Source organism: Pagrus major, chromosome 24 (assembly GCF_040436345.1).
Source record: "Pagrus major chromosome 24, Pma_NU_1.0".
NCBI lineage: Eukaryota > Metazoa > Chordata > Actinopteri > Spariformes > Sparidae > Pagrus > Pagrus major.
This window is the reverse complement of record NC_133238.1, coordinates 6,151,102-6,168,126: the sequence shown is the minus strand read 5'-3', so window position 1 is coordinate 6,168,126 and position 17,025 is coordinate 6,151,102. Positions and strand designations below refer to the sequence as shown.

General features: G+C 40.1%; 5 protein-coding genes across 6 annotated transcripts; 2 read left to right on the top strand and 3 right to left on the bottom strand.

Moving 5' to 3' along the window:
* The first annotated feature begins 3,799 nt into the window (after window positions 1-3,799).
* Window positions 3,800-5,185, top strand: LOC140992465 (gamma-crystallin M2-like). The gene is made up of 3 exons (XM_073462760.1): window positions 3,800-3,826; window positions 3,934-4,176; window positions 4,910-5,185. Exons 1-3 carry the CDS (start codon window positions 3,818-3,820, stop codon window positions 5,183-5,185), a joined length of 528 nt encoding a protein of 175 aa, XP_073318861.1. The 5' UTR covers window positions 3,800-3,817.
* Window positions 5,186-5,560: 375 nt separating this feature from the next.
* On the bottom strand, window positions 5,561-6,365 carry LOC140992463 (gamma-crystallin M2-like). 2 transcript variants are annotated; one of them, XM_073462757.1, is made up of 3 exons: window positions 6,357-6,365; window positions 5,927-6,179; window positions 5,561-5,823 (listed from the first exon to the last, which is right to left on the bottom strand). In XM_073462757.1, the coding sequence occupies exons 1-3, from the start codon at window positions 6,363-6,365 to the stop codon at window positions 5,561-5,563; spliced, it is 525 nt and encodes a 174-aa protein (XP_073318858.1). The 2 variants fall into 2 exon arrangements, with proteins under 2 accessions (XP_073318858.1, XP_073318859.1); XM_073462758.1 differs by having other exon boundaries at window positions 5,561-5,830; window positions 5,937-6,179.
* A 2,281-nt stretch (window positions 6,366-8,646) lies between these two features.
* On the bottom strand, window positions 8,647-10,347 carry LOC140992441 (gamma-crystallin M3-like). The gene is made up of 3 exons (XM_073462740.1): window positions 10,336-10,347; window positions 9,378-9,620; window positions 8,647-8,922 (listed from the first exon to the last, which is right to left on the bottom strand). The coding sequence occupies exons 1-3, from the start codon at window positions 10,345-10,347 to the stop codon at window positions 8,647-8,649; spliced, it is 531 nt and encodes a 176-aa protein (XP_073318841.1).
* A 2,292-nt stretch (window positions 10,348-12,639) lies between these two features.
* On the bottom strand, window positions 12,640-13,653 carry LOC140992464 (gamma-crystallin M3-like). The gene is made up of 3 exons (XM_073462759.1): window positions 13,636-13,653; window positions 13,135-13,401; window positions 12,640-12,918 (listed from the first exon to the last, which is right to left on the bottom strand). The coding sequence occupies exons 1-3, from the start codon at window positions 13,642-13,644 to the stop codon at window positions 12,640-12,642; spliced, it is 555 nt and encodes a 184-aa protein (XP_073318860.1). The 5' UTR covers window positions 13,645-13,653.
* A 610-nt stretch (window positions 13,654-14,263) lies between these two features.
* LOC140992461 (gamma-crystallin M3-like) lies at window positions 14,264-15,864 on the top strand. The gene is made up of 3 exons (XM_073462756.1): window positions 14,264-14,278; window positions 14,459-14,707; window positions 15,589-15,864. Exons 1-3 carry the CDS (start codon window positions 14,264-14,266, stop codon window positions 15,862-15,864), a joined length of 540 nt encoding a protein of 179 aa, XP_073318857.1.
* Window positions 15,865-17,025: the final 1,161 nt, after the last annotated feature.

The window sequence follows — 17,025 nt, the reverse complement described above, 5'->3', positions numbered from 1 at the left end:
ATAGGTGCTCAAGCCCAATTGGGCTCTTCTCGGGCTTAACAGGTTAAATGGAAGAAAACACTGCAGTACCTTGTGTTTTTCAGTCAGTCAGTCAGTCAGTCAGTCAGTAGGTCAGTTGGACAGAGGGGCAGACAGACACAGAAAGAAAGAAAGAAAGAAAGAAAGAAAGAAAGAAAGAAAGAAAGAAAGAAAGAAAGAAAGAGGTAAATCAAGCAGAAAACAAAGAAACAAAATGCATTCAAAGGGCTAAAGCATGTTACCAAAGCCAGAAGCTGTTAACTTCCTCATCATTCATAAATTACACACATAAACACACACATTCAAACACACAGGGTAGACAGGATCACTGATGAAACTGCTGTGGGTTTGTACTTCTATGTTCCATCAGTGCTAAATAATAGTAAAAATAGTGTTGCTGGTACTGGGAAATAAATAAAGCAGCCAGAGCGGGATTTAAATAAAAAGAAAAATTGTAGGCAATATTAGGCAAGTGAAAATGAGCTATTTGCTATTTGTGATGGGAAAAGGTGAGCTAGTCTATATCACAGAGCAGCCTCAGTGTGATTCTTAGCTCTAATTAGAGTTAAGTCACTTAGTGTGTTGTAATGCTATTTGGCTCACAGAGCAGCAGACGCCGTCCATCAGCCAAATGAAATATTAAACTGACCTTCCGCTGGATTGTGTGTGTGTGTGTGTGTGTGCAAATTCATATTTAAAGATGTGTCAGGAGACCCCCATAGCGCACTGTGTGTCCATTGCTGCCACATACAGTAAACATGAGAGACAGTAAAACACATATAGACACATTTCTGACCTACATTCATATACACAAACAACAGGGTGTCAGGAGGGGCAGTGTGTATGTGTGTGTGTTGGGGGTGAAAATGTGCAGGTGCACTGGGCTGTGAATCTAATGCAAAATTAGTGTTATCTTCCTTTCAAATAATTCATGATCCCTCATCCGAAATGAATAACTGGACTTGTCATCCCCTCAGTCTTTGTCATTCTCCCCCATGAGCCATGTTTTATTTAAAATGTCACCTGGAGCAGAAACTAATAAATAATTACAGCTACAATTGGGAATTCTCTGGTTTGATCCCAAATGACTTTAAGGCCTGATTTGAGGCATAGACAGTTTATTAAAAGAAGTGGCATGACCCTGACTTATGAGCTTTTCTGCAGTGTGATGCTTTATGTAAAGCAAATTACAGACATAGTGTTTGATGTCAAAGAAAATCCAATAGTCACTGAAGACAGATCTAACACTTTTTTTTGGCCTTATTGAAATTCATGCAGCCATTAACCTCCATTATTTAAGTAGGAGTGTACTTCAGGGTGTATCTATACTCTGTGAGATCACTACAGTGCTTCAGGAATGACATTTTTTTGGAGGCTAACCCAGAAGTTAGCATCACCCTGGTTCCCACACAGGGCCAGCTCTTCGCATAGGGCATATAGGCAGTCCCCTGGAGGGCCACAGACTTGAGGGGCATCACCCCTCATGTTCTGCCTTGGAAGGAAGGAAGGAAGGAAGGAAGGAAGAATGAAAGGGGGAGGGAGAGAGAAAGAGAGAGAGAAACAAAGAGAGCATTCCGGGCAACTCGGCTTGAATGAATGAAGAGTGAAGCGTTCAGGTACCGTCCTTCAACAGCAAACACAATACACATATAACAACATAAATATAATAATAATAATATAATAATAAATTGTGGTTCTACATTAAATGTTGTACGTTGTAGATCTATATGGAGTACCTCTGTAGTCTGTCATGGGTGCTTCCATTGGGCTGAATTTCAAAATCCCTCTTCACTGATTGCAGCAGATTCAGATCACCTGTGCGCAGGCTGTGGAGACTGACTCCTAATTAATGAATGGAAGCAGCTTGGGGCGTTCCCCTATCAATCTACCAATCTACCCTACCAATCAGGGTGTGACGCGATGCAAATGTATTTGTTCATACGTTGGCTAAAGTGTACCCCTTATCTCTGAGAGGTCAAATGAGGGAATGATCTGAAGCACTGGAAACACTGAACATTACTGCAACATGTTTTCATGTGCGCATCCTATGGTATACTGAGAATGGGGGGACGATCATGTGCAAGGCTAGGCCACGGGGCATGGGCATTGATGAATCAGGGTTTTTATGTGTATGAATGGGATCAAGACCTTGGCAGGGTGGCAAAAGCACCAAATGCCTGCTCATTAGAATGACAAAAGATCGAATCTCATGACCTTGGATTGAGGTTTATAAAAGAGCTGTGTGTCTCTGTGTCAGCTGTCTGTGCATTATGAGCTTTATACTGTTTACAGTGACTTTAATTCTGTATTTAGGAGTTTGGTAGTGTTAAGAAAAAAAATTGACTTCTGAGATGTGTGTAATGTTGGACTGTAATGCACAACATTATTTCTAAAGCCCTTTCTACATACATGGGCCATCATCACAGATGCTGATTTTGTACAAAACCCCTCAAATTCTTGTCACATCATCAGTGGATTCTGGGGCCCCTGAAAACACGTCCCTTCTGCACCACTTTAATGTAACCTCACTGTCAGTAATTAACATTTACTAAGATCTCTGGACATTTGCCTCCTACTGTATGTTGTATCATCATAACTGATACAGTCAAGAAAAATGTCCACTCAAAACAGATAGACCGAACAAAAAAAGGGCACATTCAAGTTTTGATTTGGTTTCAATCCCAGATTAAACAGACAGATAAGCAAAAAAAAACCATTATGAATAGCATATGTGCATTCTGCAATAGCATTCTGATTGCACACTTATTACAGTGGTTTTATGAGAACTACATTAGGACTAAGTGAGAACTAAGTTTATATGTGCCACATAAATAATTTACACTTTTACATATGTATTTCTATGGTTCTGACAAAAATATCAGCTGACAGATCAGCAAATAGAGGCTATACTCTGTTAACTCCCTCTATATGTTTTTTTTCATTTAAAAGCCCATCGAAGAAGTGTGTCGCAAAATTAAAATGGCTCTTAATTGTGTCAGCTGAGGCCGATGGGAATGTAATTAATTTTGAAAGGATTTGGTCATAAACCCAATAGGACAGATTGAATGTCTGACCTGACGATGGATGTGATAAGTCACAGCACCACTGAAGGTATTACAAGTTATTCCAAAGGAAACATGAATGTCTACTAAATTAAACCCTTTGATACTGACAAGACATTTCAGTCTGGACAACAACGACAAGGTTGATTTCTTTGTCATGTAACCAAGACCAGACACACTGTATCAGTTCATTGTAGAAAATATTCATAAAATGTACAAAAACACAGAGCCCAGCCAGTTTGAGGTATATAGTATATTAATGTAACTGCTTTGGACTCCCTGGCCACCAGGAGTCGCCAAAGGAGGATCATAAACAACTTCTCTTAATTCGTTTTTTAAATTAATTTTATCATTTTGTGGGGGTGTTTCATTTGAAAGAATTATACATGATAATAATATGCAGCTCAGTTTTTGGGAATGGTTAATATACTCATAGATGGTGGGACGGTCCTGAAATGGACATAAAAAAACGGCTGTTGTTTTGCTAATATTGTGAGCAGTGACCCCTGGGTCACAGAAACACTGTGGTGTTTTGATCAATAGTGATGAACATGTAAAAACTGGACAACAATAACTCATCACATTGGTGCGTCGCTATACATAAACAGATTTGTGTTTATAAAACCTATTTGGATGACAATGCTTTATGCTGTGCCATCACAGAGCTACTTAATATAAAAGGACAGCGGCACAGAGAGCGTCTATTGACTCGCAGTCTGGCCCCCACTAATATAACAATGGGAAAGGTAAGCTTTTAATGTGTTGTTGCTCAAAAATAGTAAAGGAAAACACAAGTGTCAATATGTTTTTTTACATAGTGGGAGTTAAAAAGTGCTTTAACAAACATTTGCAGATCATATTCTACGAGGACAGAAATTTTCAGGGTCGGCACCATGAGTGCATGAGCGACTGTGCTGACCTTCACCCCTACTTCAACCGCTGCAACTCCATCCGAGTGGAGAGCGGCTGCTTCATGGTGTATGAGAGACCCCACTACCTGGGCCACCAGTACTTCCTCCGCAGGGGGGAGTACTCTGACAACCAGCGCATGATTGGCATCAATGACTGCATCCGCTCCTGCCGCATGATTCCCATGGTAAGCCTAGGATGGTAGGAAAGAGGGATCAGGGCAATTAATTAGGATGAAATTACTGATCAATATGACACTCTGATTTATTGCAGTATAAAAGCTTTAGGTCAGGGTAATAAGCCAAAATAAGCCATTTAATAATTGCATTCAAACTGAATAAATTAAAATCAAGGAGTAAATTGAAATCTTTGACCCTACTACTACCTGTGTTTTAACACTAAGCAAGAGAAAGAGTCTGCACGAATATCTAAAAACAATGAACAAATAGATGAAATAGATGCAAATACATACATCAGTAGGTTCACATAAACATACTGAATGTCCATGTATCAGTAGTACAATTTCTATTAGTTCAGACACAAATTAAGACACTAAATGAAATTGAAAACTAACTTATATAATAAAAAGTCCCTCTAATTTGATACATTTATTTGAAATTGCTTTGCCTAGGCTAAACAAACTCTTCGAACTATAAATCTTCAACAGCTCATGTTGGATGGAAATTCCCCAAATGAAAAACATCTCTCTGCGCTGCGGTAGAAGATAAGTTTACATTAAGCACAACAGGATGGCTCAGGGACTATTGGTTTAACACCAATCTGGTGCTCTGGTATACATGCAGCTCAAAAGAATCTTTAGGTTGAGGAGGAAATTCTGGCTAAGACTACTTTCGCAAACCATTGTTTGCTTGTGTTAAACAAGCAAACTGTCTGACTTGTAAATGTTCCTCTTCCTGCAGCACCGTGGTTCTTACAAAATAAAACTGTATGAACGTCCAGACATGAGCGGTCAAATGCATGAGGTGAGCGAGGATTGCCCCAACGTCCAGGACCGTTACCGTATGTCTGACATTAACTCGTGCAATGTGGTTGACGGCCACTGGCTGCTGTACGACCAGCCCAACTACAAGGGAAGAACCTACTACCTGAGACCCGGTGAATACCGCAGGTACAGCGACTGGGGTGGCGCCAGTCCAAGGATTGGCTCGCTCAGGCGAATCACTGACTTCAATTAGAAGTTTTTCCAACCTTCTTTCTTTCTCTGTTCCCAATAAACATGCTGGCTAATACTGTGCACATGTGTGTCTCTGTATCCAAAAGATATAAAGTTTCCATCATGGATTTGTTTGCTTTTCAGCATGTGTTCTAGTCCCTTTCCTGTAACATTTGATCCATTCAAAAAATAATAGTGCAGCTTATCACAATGGTCTAGAAAATGTTTTCTATCATTGGGATGGAATGGAATGACTTGGACCATTGTGTACTGCTTGCTCTCTAAAAACACAAGCAATGAGACTTAATTTCCACTGATCCCCTTAATATTCTCAAGAAAACAAAAGAAGCAGTTGAAATAACAATGTTTATTGGATAGATTTATTGGCAGTGCTTTTTCACATAGTGACACGTCTGATGGATCCCACCCTGGGACTCATGCTTCCCCACTCATTAAACCTCCTGTATTCACCTGGGCGCATCAGGTACTGGCGTCCCCTGTAATGAGGATGCTCGTAAAAGATCCAGTGACCGTCCTTCACGTTGCAGGAGTTGATGTCGTTGGAATGGAAGCGTTCGTACAGGGAGGGGCAGTCGTCAGTCAGCTCCATCATCTGGCCTCCAAATTCTGGGCGTTCGTAGATCATCATTTTGTGAGCGCCTTGGTGCTGCAGAAAAGACAAGGTGATTCATTAGCCTCTAGAGAATTTAAGAAGTGTCAAAAGAAACATATTGCACGGTGAAGCTTGCATAAACCACCCAACTAGGGCTTACCCCAGGGATCATACGGCAGGACCGCACACAGTCGTTGAATCCCATCCAACGCTGATAGTCTGGATAATCACCCTTCCTCAGGAAGTACTGGTAGCCCATGTAGTTGGGTCTCTCATAGACCATCCAGTCACCATTGTCCACTCTAATGGAGTTGCAGCGGCTAAAGTGGGAATGCAGGTCAGAACATTCACTGCTGCACTCATAGGAGCGGCCCTGGAAGTTCCTGTCCTCGTAGAATATGATCTGGAAAGATCAATCAAGGGATTTTCAAAAATGTAGATAATGGTGAGATAAGAGATTAAGAGATATATGCACACTATACCAAATGATAAAAAGGCGTCCAGTTCACCGGTTTCAGCTCAATAATCCACGTAGGTACGCAGAAGCACAGAAGACACGCATTAAAATAAATGGCCTTACCTTCCCCATTGTGTTGGCTAACCTTCGTCACTCTAGCAGCAGCTGTGGGTTCCACACTGCCTTTATAACCCATGGATGACCTGTGTCATTGTAAAACAGAACAATGACCAGACTCGTCAGCGCTTTTTCACAGGACAATACTTTGTGTTGTCAATGAACCAAATCAGCTGTTTTTCTTTGAGCAGAGGCCTGCTTTTGAATTTGCTCTGGTTGACAGTGGAACACATAACATAACATAACTCCAAGTAAATCTCCAAGCATACACTCTGATTCAAATGGAAAGCTATTATATGGAATTAAGAAAACTGAAAAAAAGAATATGGGAAAGCTCATATTTGTTAGTACAAAGTTTATTTTTTCATCTTCATTTTACATACATCTTCGTGTTTGTACAATAGAACACAATATTATACATGTAAAATCATATATTACTGGTCAGTGCGATGATTTTGGTACCGTGCATACTACTGTAGCGAGTTGAAAAGCCACATTTTACAGAACTGCAGTACAACATTTTGAATTCAACATTGTAAATGCTGGGGTGATGCTCCTTTCAGAAAAACTGTGAACACAACCACTGCCTTGCCTCTGTGCGCAGCAGTAGCTTTTATATGATTTGCAATTGAGAGACTTTTTTTTCTTCGTGTCAGCAAACAACTTGTTGTGCGTGGTCACTGGTTCTTTTTTCAGTGTTGCTTTTGTTTGCCTTGAATTGGCCTATGCAGTGATACTCTCTGTAGACTAAGTTCTAGAATGTTTTTTTCATAGCACGGGATGCTATACAATAGAGCTGCTCAATTAAGAGCAGCGACAGCAAGTTTTATCAGTTGGTGAACACTGTGTATAGAGATAACTACTGTAGGTGCACTCACATACTCATAAGTAAAATCTTTGTTCCACGTCTGGCACATCTAGGAATCACTGGTGCCTGAACGTACTGTTGCCTCATTTACATGCGTGCACACATTTACCCATACATATATACTGCACAGTGTGCTGAACTATATCCTCTATAATCAATTTGAAGTACAACTTGCTAAAGTTTATAGTGATTATTGCTTTTTTATATTTAGTTAAATTGTCTATATTCAGAAAACACACATCTCTCATAAATATAGTATGCAATTAGGTAAAAATGTCATTCATACAAAAACAATTTATATAACATGGGTGGCCAAGGTGTATAAGCCACAGACTGGTTGCTGTTCATTTTGTCATATGCTCTTATAATGCTATAATATTCCCCATCAATACTTATACTTAGTTATATAGCATCTGTTTAGTTTAGCATCCACTCAATGTGCTTTACAACATCACCCAGTCACAAACACATTCATACACTGGTGGCAAAGGCTACCATGCAAGGTTCCACCTGCTCATCAGAAGTTAAGTGTTTCATTGCTCATCCCATAGAAATTGATGCATAAACAAAAACACAGGAAATACTTTGAGCACTGGCATTTTGTTGTCTAGCTGGATTTGTAGCCTTGCACTAATATGCTCCTAGACTTAGACTTAGACTTAGACTTAGACAGATTTTATTGTCATTCTGTGAGTAACAATTGAACACAGAACGAAATAAACAAAATAATAACGAATAACGAAACTAGAGTTAGACTTAGACTTTGTCATCCTAAGGGATATTATTTGTTATTTGGGGCAGTTATAGCTGAGAGGATCAGGCTTTTCCCAAAGCGAGCCCATCTGCACCTCAGTGCTCTATACCTCTGCCCTGAATGCAGTAGGGTAAAGTGGGTGTTGAGTACTACTACTATAACTTATCACATCATTCACTAACATAGACTGCATATAAGGCTATAGTAGTTGTTGTCCTGTGTGCTCATATTTGACATATACATTTACATTTGGATTACTGTAAATTTTCTATAAATGGTTTGAACTTCCATTTGTATTTTAGCCAAATTTGAGGAAAACAGCCTCATTTTGAGCATTTCATTTTAGTCGATTCAGGCATTTGGACCCCATCGTTTGGGAATTTATTTATGAAATTAAATACCACTAACTGGATAAAACAGTCAGTTATCAAAATTGTATTCTGAAAAAATTCACACAAATATGCAGCAAATCATTTTATTGTGCGAATCACACAGTTAAAGAGGTAAATTCAGTGTGGCTGGATTGCACAGTACACCTGGAACTACATGCAAACAATGCACAAATCACAATTTCAGGATAAAAACAAGGCTCCTTCTTTTGCCCCTCACTTTGACAACTTGTTAATATTGATTAAACGAAGCATCTGCAAAACTTATCAGTTAAATGTCAGTTGTTAGTCAGTTTCTGTGATGCGTCTGATTGAATTGAACTTCATATCATCGCTGCTCATCTCTCTGAGGTTCCTGTACTTTCCTGGTCTCAAATAAAACATCTTGCCCGCGAAGTGGGGCAGCTCAAACATCAACCAGTAGCCTTCCATCACATTGCAGGACTGCATGTCAGACATTTGATATTGATCTTGAATGGAGTTGCAGTCATCAGTCAGCTCATGCATCTGCCCTTCGAAGTCCGGTCTCTCGTAGATCCTCATCTTAAAGGGTCCCTTGTGCTGTTTAAAATGAAATGAAAAATACATATATAAGATACATGAATCTAACAAGAGTCATGGTGCTGTTCAGAGTTGTACTTGCTGTGTGTTAAGGCAACTAGCCTACCAAAAAGAAAATGAATGTTCTGCTCGGAAATAGGATGCAACTGTAGGTTAACTCTATTGAGGAATGTGCTTGTTTGCTACATCAAAGCTGAATATTAGTTTAATCTTTATCTGTGTCTTGATGTCTTAACCTGTTTCCACCACGTTTCAAAAGCTGTCCTGATCACAAATATACGAATAAAAATGCAATGATTGCTTTTGCATTGAAACTCTTTGTTGCTAACTAACAAGCAACAGTCGCAAGTCAAAAAAAAGTTTGGACGCTGGGGTTCAGATACCACCACCACCTATCCCCCAATTACTGGCTGCCTTTGTCTTTCCTCGTTTGGTGATATCATGCATATATTTACCACAGGGACAAAGCGGCAGGACTGGATGCAGTCATTGAAGCCGATGGTATTCTGATACTCGGGGTACTCTCCCGCGGTGAGGAGGTACTGCTGGCCCATGTAGTTGGGACGGTCGTAGACCATGAACGTCCCGCTCTCCACCCTGCAGGAGCTGCATTGGCTCAGGTGAGAGGCGATTTCAGAGCAGTCACTGACGCACTCGTACGAGCTGCCCTGGAAGTTCCTCCCCTCGAAGAAGATGATCTAGAGAGAAAGACACAAATTGTGTTTGGGTTCAACATTCCAACAGATCCAGCGCTAAAACGTTCAAGAGAGTTCTGCGACATCTCATTACAAATGACACTATGTTGCATGACAGAACCTATGGGCTACAGTATTTTGAAACATATTAAGTATACAATTAATTAAAGCTGCTGTAAGCGCTGTCGTCATTTCAGCTAACTTCCTGTCTGTTTTACGGACTCCTCATCTCTACATCACCACGCTTGCACGTCTCCATTCTTTTTTTCGAGGCAGCTCTCTTTGCCTCTTTCTTTTCTTCAAGTGTTTTTCATCACTTGGTCTGTTTGGTAGTATAAGCCGTCACTGGGAGCGCTGGAATTGGTAGCTTTCCCCCGCCATTACCAGTGTAGGTACCAGAGCAGGAGGATCTTGCTTCTGCGTATTCCCCGAGCAGACAGGACCGCCTCTTTATGGAGTTCTCTGTCCTGATTGGATTAAGTGGGCAGGGATACTAGAAAATGTCTTTTCTCTTTTACTGCATGAGCAGGGGGAGGAGAGACATGGGTTACTAACCAAACACTCTATAACAGTGATTACTGTTGGAATACAGAGCTATTTAATAGTTATTTTATTAAGAAAATAACACTTACAGCAGCTTTAAGCTTGAGGCAGTATATGCATCAGTTAGTTTCTGTCTCCTGAATTGGCTGGTGCAGTGATCTGTGCCCTTCATTACCTTTCCGCTCATGATCACGCTATTTGATTTCTGTTGTTCTTCTCACTGGCGTGCTGCCTTTTATGCATCATGTGACATCAAAAGAATCTGCCCCTCGATTGTATAAAATAACTGAGTCAGCACATCAGCATTTTAGCCCCTACTGTATTATACATCAAAGGTATGAACACACTTGGATTAAACTGCAGGGGTGCAGACTTCATGGACACAAAGCAAACTCCAGTTATTGCAGCACTTTTAGGTCACCTTTATGTATAGAGAAGAGTGCATAACAGATTGATATTTAAACAGATGCATGATTATATCAAATGCTTTGATTTAAAGCTAAAAATATTTAAAATGTGGAATGAATGAACAAATGAATTGTTGACTTAATAAGAAATAAAAAAAAATTAAAAAAACATCTTTGCTCAGTTGAATACAGTCAGGAGTGTGCTGCTACAGACTTACATGGCCTGGTATGGACAGCAGCTTATGAAGGCTAATGTTAGCTAACATAGATATTTCTGTGTAACAGATGTTATTACTTCAATTCACTGACTTTATCACTTTTCCATACTTTTTCCATGATAGCATTACTCATTAACTCACTTAATTATGTCACAAACCAAAACATTTACATGCTTTTGACACAAAAGTTAAAACAGCGTACGTCACTAGGAGAAATGTTTGCTCCATCATCCTAATTACCACCTAATTTATAGTCTCTCCAAAAGGTTTTGTACAAAAAGAGAAGTATTAATGGTCTGTGTCTGCAAAACAAAACATTTTTGCCACAGGATTCATCCAACACAAAACAATATGTTGTGGTGCCCAAAAGAAGAATCTCAGTACTTTCTGCCCTGCTTGTCCCTGTTAACATCCACCCAAAAATGCAATTTGTCAGTTAGCTATGACATTTTTTGATCACATTCATGCTTGAGGATGAAATCTTTTTATTTTGGACAGTGTTAGCCTTTTTTACATAAGAAATCTTATGCTGAGAACATTCATGCTATTTCAGGGTTAAAATCTTTTTAATATCACTTTATTTTTCATTTTTCAATTTAACAACATTTAAGACATACATGACAGACATGACAGTTGAAGGGATAAAATCTTTTGACCTTCCATTTAGCTTTTAGCTCCTTTGATAGTAAGTCTCAGCGGTTCCTCAAGTGCCACCCACCTACACTAGCTTTGTATCAGTACTGGAGATCGAAACAAAACCCTAGTGTGCATTTTATGATATTCACTCAATGCCATCAAAATGTTCTTTGGAACATCTTCTTTTTAGAAATGCCATAGTTGAAATACATTTAAAAAAATATCAAAAATACTCAATATAGCCTCCAATAATATATATTTTTACATACTGTATAATTGTATACATACTGCATTAATTTATGAATTTAAATGTGTCTGACGATACATATTAACATGAATCCAGTATGTAATTAGTAAAGACAAATTTGTTAAAGCTAAAGAAATTAACACGTCAGTCATGATAGTCTATCCATGATTCCTTGGCAAATTGTGTAAGCAAGCTAAGCTAAGGGTGCTAAATCACTGTGAGGCACCTATCCACAAAGGAGTACGAGTTAGCTAACTACATTTTATTGAAACATATTGGCCAGTTATGTGTAATATGATCCCAAGTGTACAGACATGTTTGCAATCCACAATGGATCGTTTTGTAACTTGTCAAGCAAGAGACTCTGACACACCCTCCACCACCGCAGAGGGTGATGCTAAAGCGCCTAACATTAGCCATGCTGCAACTGCTGCTGACTTTATCTTTTTATTCATGGCACTACAGGCCGCCCCACACATTAATGTAGGCCCAGGATATTATGCAACAGAATGTTATACAATATATTTTGCAAGGGGTCCTCGGTCGGAAAGACACCGAGCCTGGAAATGTCATTCTTGTGTTCACCTCAACTACATGGTACTGAAATAAGTGGTTGCAATAATTAAGGGAAACATTTCTTGGGAACCACTAAAGCATTCAGAATTGAGATGTGATGATGAATCTGAGATTTACATGATATATACATAATACTACATAGCAATACATAGAGTAAAGGGAAGGATTTATAGTGTAGAAGAATGACTCAGCTGTTATCACAATCTGATAAGAAAAATCAATCTCTGACGTTATTTAGGAATCAAAATGTCAGTGTCACCCTCTGACATCTGGGGGGCAGGGGAAAGTTTTGCCCCTTGCACCACTGTTACGTTGCAAAGCCAGTCATTTTACTCCATATCAAGAAACTGCTAAACACCAATACAGAGAAGTGATTTTTATTTTTGAGCCACAGTTTAGCACATGTCCATGATGCGTCTGATGGAGCTGATTCTTGACATGTTGCTCATCCCCATTTCTCTGAGGTTCCTGTACTCTCCTGGCCTCACGTACATCATACGTCCCCTGTAGTTGGGCTGCTCGAACATCAGCCAGTGGCCGTCCATCACATTGCAGGACTGGCAGTCAGACATATAATAACGGTCCTGGAGAGACTCACAGTCGTCCATCAGCTCGTGTGACTGGCCTCCAAAGTTCTCTCTCTCGTAGATCTTCATCCTGAACTGTCCTCTATGCTGTTGTAAAAAGACAAGATGTTAGTCCACTAGTCCATTGAACTACCTTTCTTTCTCTGTAGCCCGTTCTGGAGGCGGGGTTCATCAGTCCATCAAATCCTGTATGAAATCCAGGAACAGAAAGGCACCAACTAGCTGGCTAATTCAAACTCAGGACATCCTCAGTGTGAGAACACAAACCAAAAGGCCAGAAAGGCAACTACTGAAATGTCTTACCATGGGGACCAAGCGACAAGAGCGGATGTTATCCATCATTGCCATGCCCGTCATTCCCATCATGCTTCCCATGCGCTGAAAATCAGAGTACTCCCCTCTCCTCAAGAAGACCTGATTACCCATGAAGTTGGGGCGGTCGTACACCATGAAGCACCCATTGTCCACCCTGCAGGAGTTGCAGCGGTTCAGGTGCATGTGGATGTCGGAGCAGTCAGAGTTGCACTCATAGGAGCGACCCTGGAAGTTCCTCTCCTCATAAAATATAATCTGTAGCAAAAGACATACAGGAAATGTAGATGATATACTCAGGAATATGACTCTCTGAAGATGTATTATTTGGCTGGAAAAGACCTTTTGTCACTGTGGAACAATACATTTCTAACCAAATTGAGAATTCTTGCACAACAGTTTGCATCATACTGTATCTGTAATCAGATAGTTAATTGCTGCTTTTATTGCTCCAGATTTTTCAACATAATACAAATATAGGATAAACTGTACCCTGCCCATGGTGACGGTTGTAGTTTTTCACAAATGATGCCAACCCAGCTCCACTTTTATATAGAATGAGCCACAGACCACCTTGCGCACCATTGTGTAAAACCTCATGACTCATCACGAGTTTCACGTGGGCCTGCATTCACCTTTTACAGTACACCTCTGTAGTTATTATTGTATGTTGCATGTAGTTTTTTTCAGTTCATAATGGAAGAAAAACACTTCTCGAATGACATAATAAATAAATATTACCTTTTCAAAGCTACAAGGCCAGAGAAGGTTTTGTGGAAACTAGTGCATCTTTCCATTTGTTGAATGCCTTTCAACCATAAAGTCGCATCTTCATTTCTGATAATCACACCACATATATTTCTATAGAGGAGATATGAATTGAATAAATGAATTCTCTGGAACCAAGCATAAAACCTCAATATTCAGTTCACAATAACTATTGCAGATTCTGACGTACAGTAAAGTCTGCCACCCTACAGTGCTGCACTGTGCCACAATATAGAGTGATGACTCAAAGGTTTCAGCACAATCCATGTGGAAGTACTATGGCTGTGTAATGTATAAAAAGGGAAAAGGGTCGATGTTGAAGCGGTACATCTGAGATTAGCTCACAAATATCATGACCATGGGGAGGGTAAGTGAAACTTTCCAAATCATTTAAGGCACAATATTGTGCCTTAAATGATTTGTGCCTTAAATTATTATTTTTTTAACACTAAAAAAAAGTAAATATTCACAGACAAAATGTTAAAAGTAAAAGAAGAGCCAGGAGGCTAGGTAAGATATTTCTTTGAGTTTGCATTGTTCTTTGCAGATCATCTTCTACGAGGACCGCAACTTCCAGGGTCGCTCCTATGAGACCGGCAATGACTGCCCTGAGCTCACCTCCTACCTGAGCAGGTGCAACTCCTGCAGGGTGGAGAGCGGCCTGTTCATGGTGTACGAGAAGCCCAACTTCATGGGCCACCAGATGCTGGTGAGGAGGGGCGAGTATCCAGACAACCAGCGCCTGATGGGAATGAGTATGAGCGACTGCATCAGGTCCAGTCGCATGATCCCCACGGTAGGTGGACATATTTATCGCGCTCAGCTGCAGTGAGGCCAAGACATGGCAGGAATTCCTTACCACTGATGCAGTTCTAGGCAATACTGAAAGACTGGTGCATCAATGATCCTTCTAGAACCTTACAAACCTTTAATCTACTAAAGAGGGAGTCCAAAAATTGAGACTGTACACACATTAGAGGCAGCTTTTTATTTTTATTGTCAGTACAAATTTGCAAACTGAGGAAAGCGGTTCATCCCCAACCTCCCTGTTCGCTTTCTAGCATTTATCCCACAGCCTTCCTCAACAAGTGGAACTTGTGGCTGGTCGGGTATAGTTGAGCAACCTCAGTTCCAAATTCAGATAATGTGATAACTCCATAGCAGGTTACACTCGCTTAGGAAGTCTGTGATCTCCTGAAAAAGATAGTAACGTAAGATAGTAAGTGAGTTTATTTTCTCACAAATCTCAGTTTTTCACATCCCCACGCTGCAGCATCTCTGCACAGAATTTGGTTCAGTGGTATGTGCAAACCCATTTTGTGATAGAAACATCAATGAGAAAACAATACTAAGGAATATTAATAATTCAACTGCTTTCAACACTACCAGTAAGGAGGACAAGAACAGCTGTGGTTGCAATTACTTTTTAGTAACCATTATGTCAAGATCACAAGTAAATCACCATGTTATATTTGTTTTCTTGTGTTAGCAAAGTGATTATCCTGAAATAACAAAAAGGTTGTTTTCTTGAGATAATGACACAATTAATAATGGCACACCAGTCCCATTACACAAGTCTAAAACTATAGCTGTGAAGTGTAGATCTAAAGGTTGGGTTGAATTTAAATGTTCCTTTAGAGGTCTAAAGTCATTCTCCTGATGTTTCTTCATCCACAGCACAGGGGACCTTTCCGAATGAGGATCTATGAGAGGGAGAACTTCGGAGGCCAGATGCACGAGCTGATGGACGACTGTGACAATATGATGGAACGTTTCCGCATGTCCGACTGTCAGTCCTGCAATGTGATGGACGGCCACTGGCTGATGTTCGAGCAGCCCAACTACAGAGGCAGGATGCTGTACCTCAGGCCAGGAGAGTACAGGAACCTCAGAGATATGGGGATGGGTGACATGACGAGGTTCAGCTCCATGAGGCGCATCATGGACTGTTAACTCAAACTATAATGTACTGGGTGAAAAATAAAACAAGCTGATATCTGACGTTTCTGATTCCTGCCTGTCATTCCAGTGTAAAATTATTCAGTTTGTGACTCCTGCTGGTTGTGGTCCTGTACAGCCATTTACTTTCACTACATGCAGGCACGTTACCAAAATTTACATTTGTTGCATTTGTTGTGAAAGATATAAGACATTTTTCCCCGGGAACTGCTTCAAAAATGTGCCCTTCCTGGTGCTTTTAAGCAAGTGCTGACATTCAGTATTAGAGAGTGAGGTATGAAAAGCTTTGCTTTTAGGAAATCAAGCTCACAGGAGACACAATAGACAGTAAACAGGAAGGTTGTGAAAAGGATCAATAGGTCATTTGTTCCATTACAACAGGAGAGCAGCTGACATCTCATTAAATATATCCAGTGGTTTCACACTTAAAAATATTGAAACTAAACTAGAACACTTTCTGGATGATACTAATTGGATCTGACTAAGCAACCCGACGGCTCACTATTGTAGCACCATTGTATCAATCACAAGGTAACCACACCCTACAGCATAACCTTTATTGTCTATTTTACTCTAAATGGGACCGTAATTTACTAAATTAACCTTAAAAACATGCTGTTTTGAAGAGGACTAGTGACTGACCATGAACTCATTAGGAAACTGTTTTTATGATCATTGTCTCTATTGTCTATTGTCTACGCTTACAATCAGATTTCTTTGTGCAACCTGTGGAGTCCCACCCTGCTGACAATTAGAAAGAATGCAGGTCATATCATGTTCACAGTACATGTTTATAACCTGACTGGTGACAAGGCTGCCAAGCCTGTGGCAACGGTTCAAGTCTGCGTTCCAGCATTTGTATGAAGCCACTGGATTTTATTGACAAGGGACCATGCTGTTTCAATATTTGAAAGGCTGACACCACTGGATATTTTCAGGCAGACAATTTCCAGCCATGTTTGAGGCGACCAAAACAGGTAATTTAAGCCAAAACATGATGATTTCTGAACCCTAACCAAAGTGGTTTCTCGGGCCTAAACCCAATCAGAGCATAAGCACTGTTACAAGGGAAGCTGTTTTGCAGAAACATTCTTTGCCAACATTTATTTTGCAATTGGGTTGCTGGATTTTATGTAGCCAAATGGTCACAGTCAA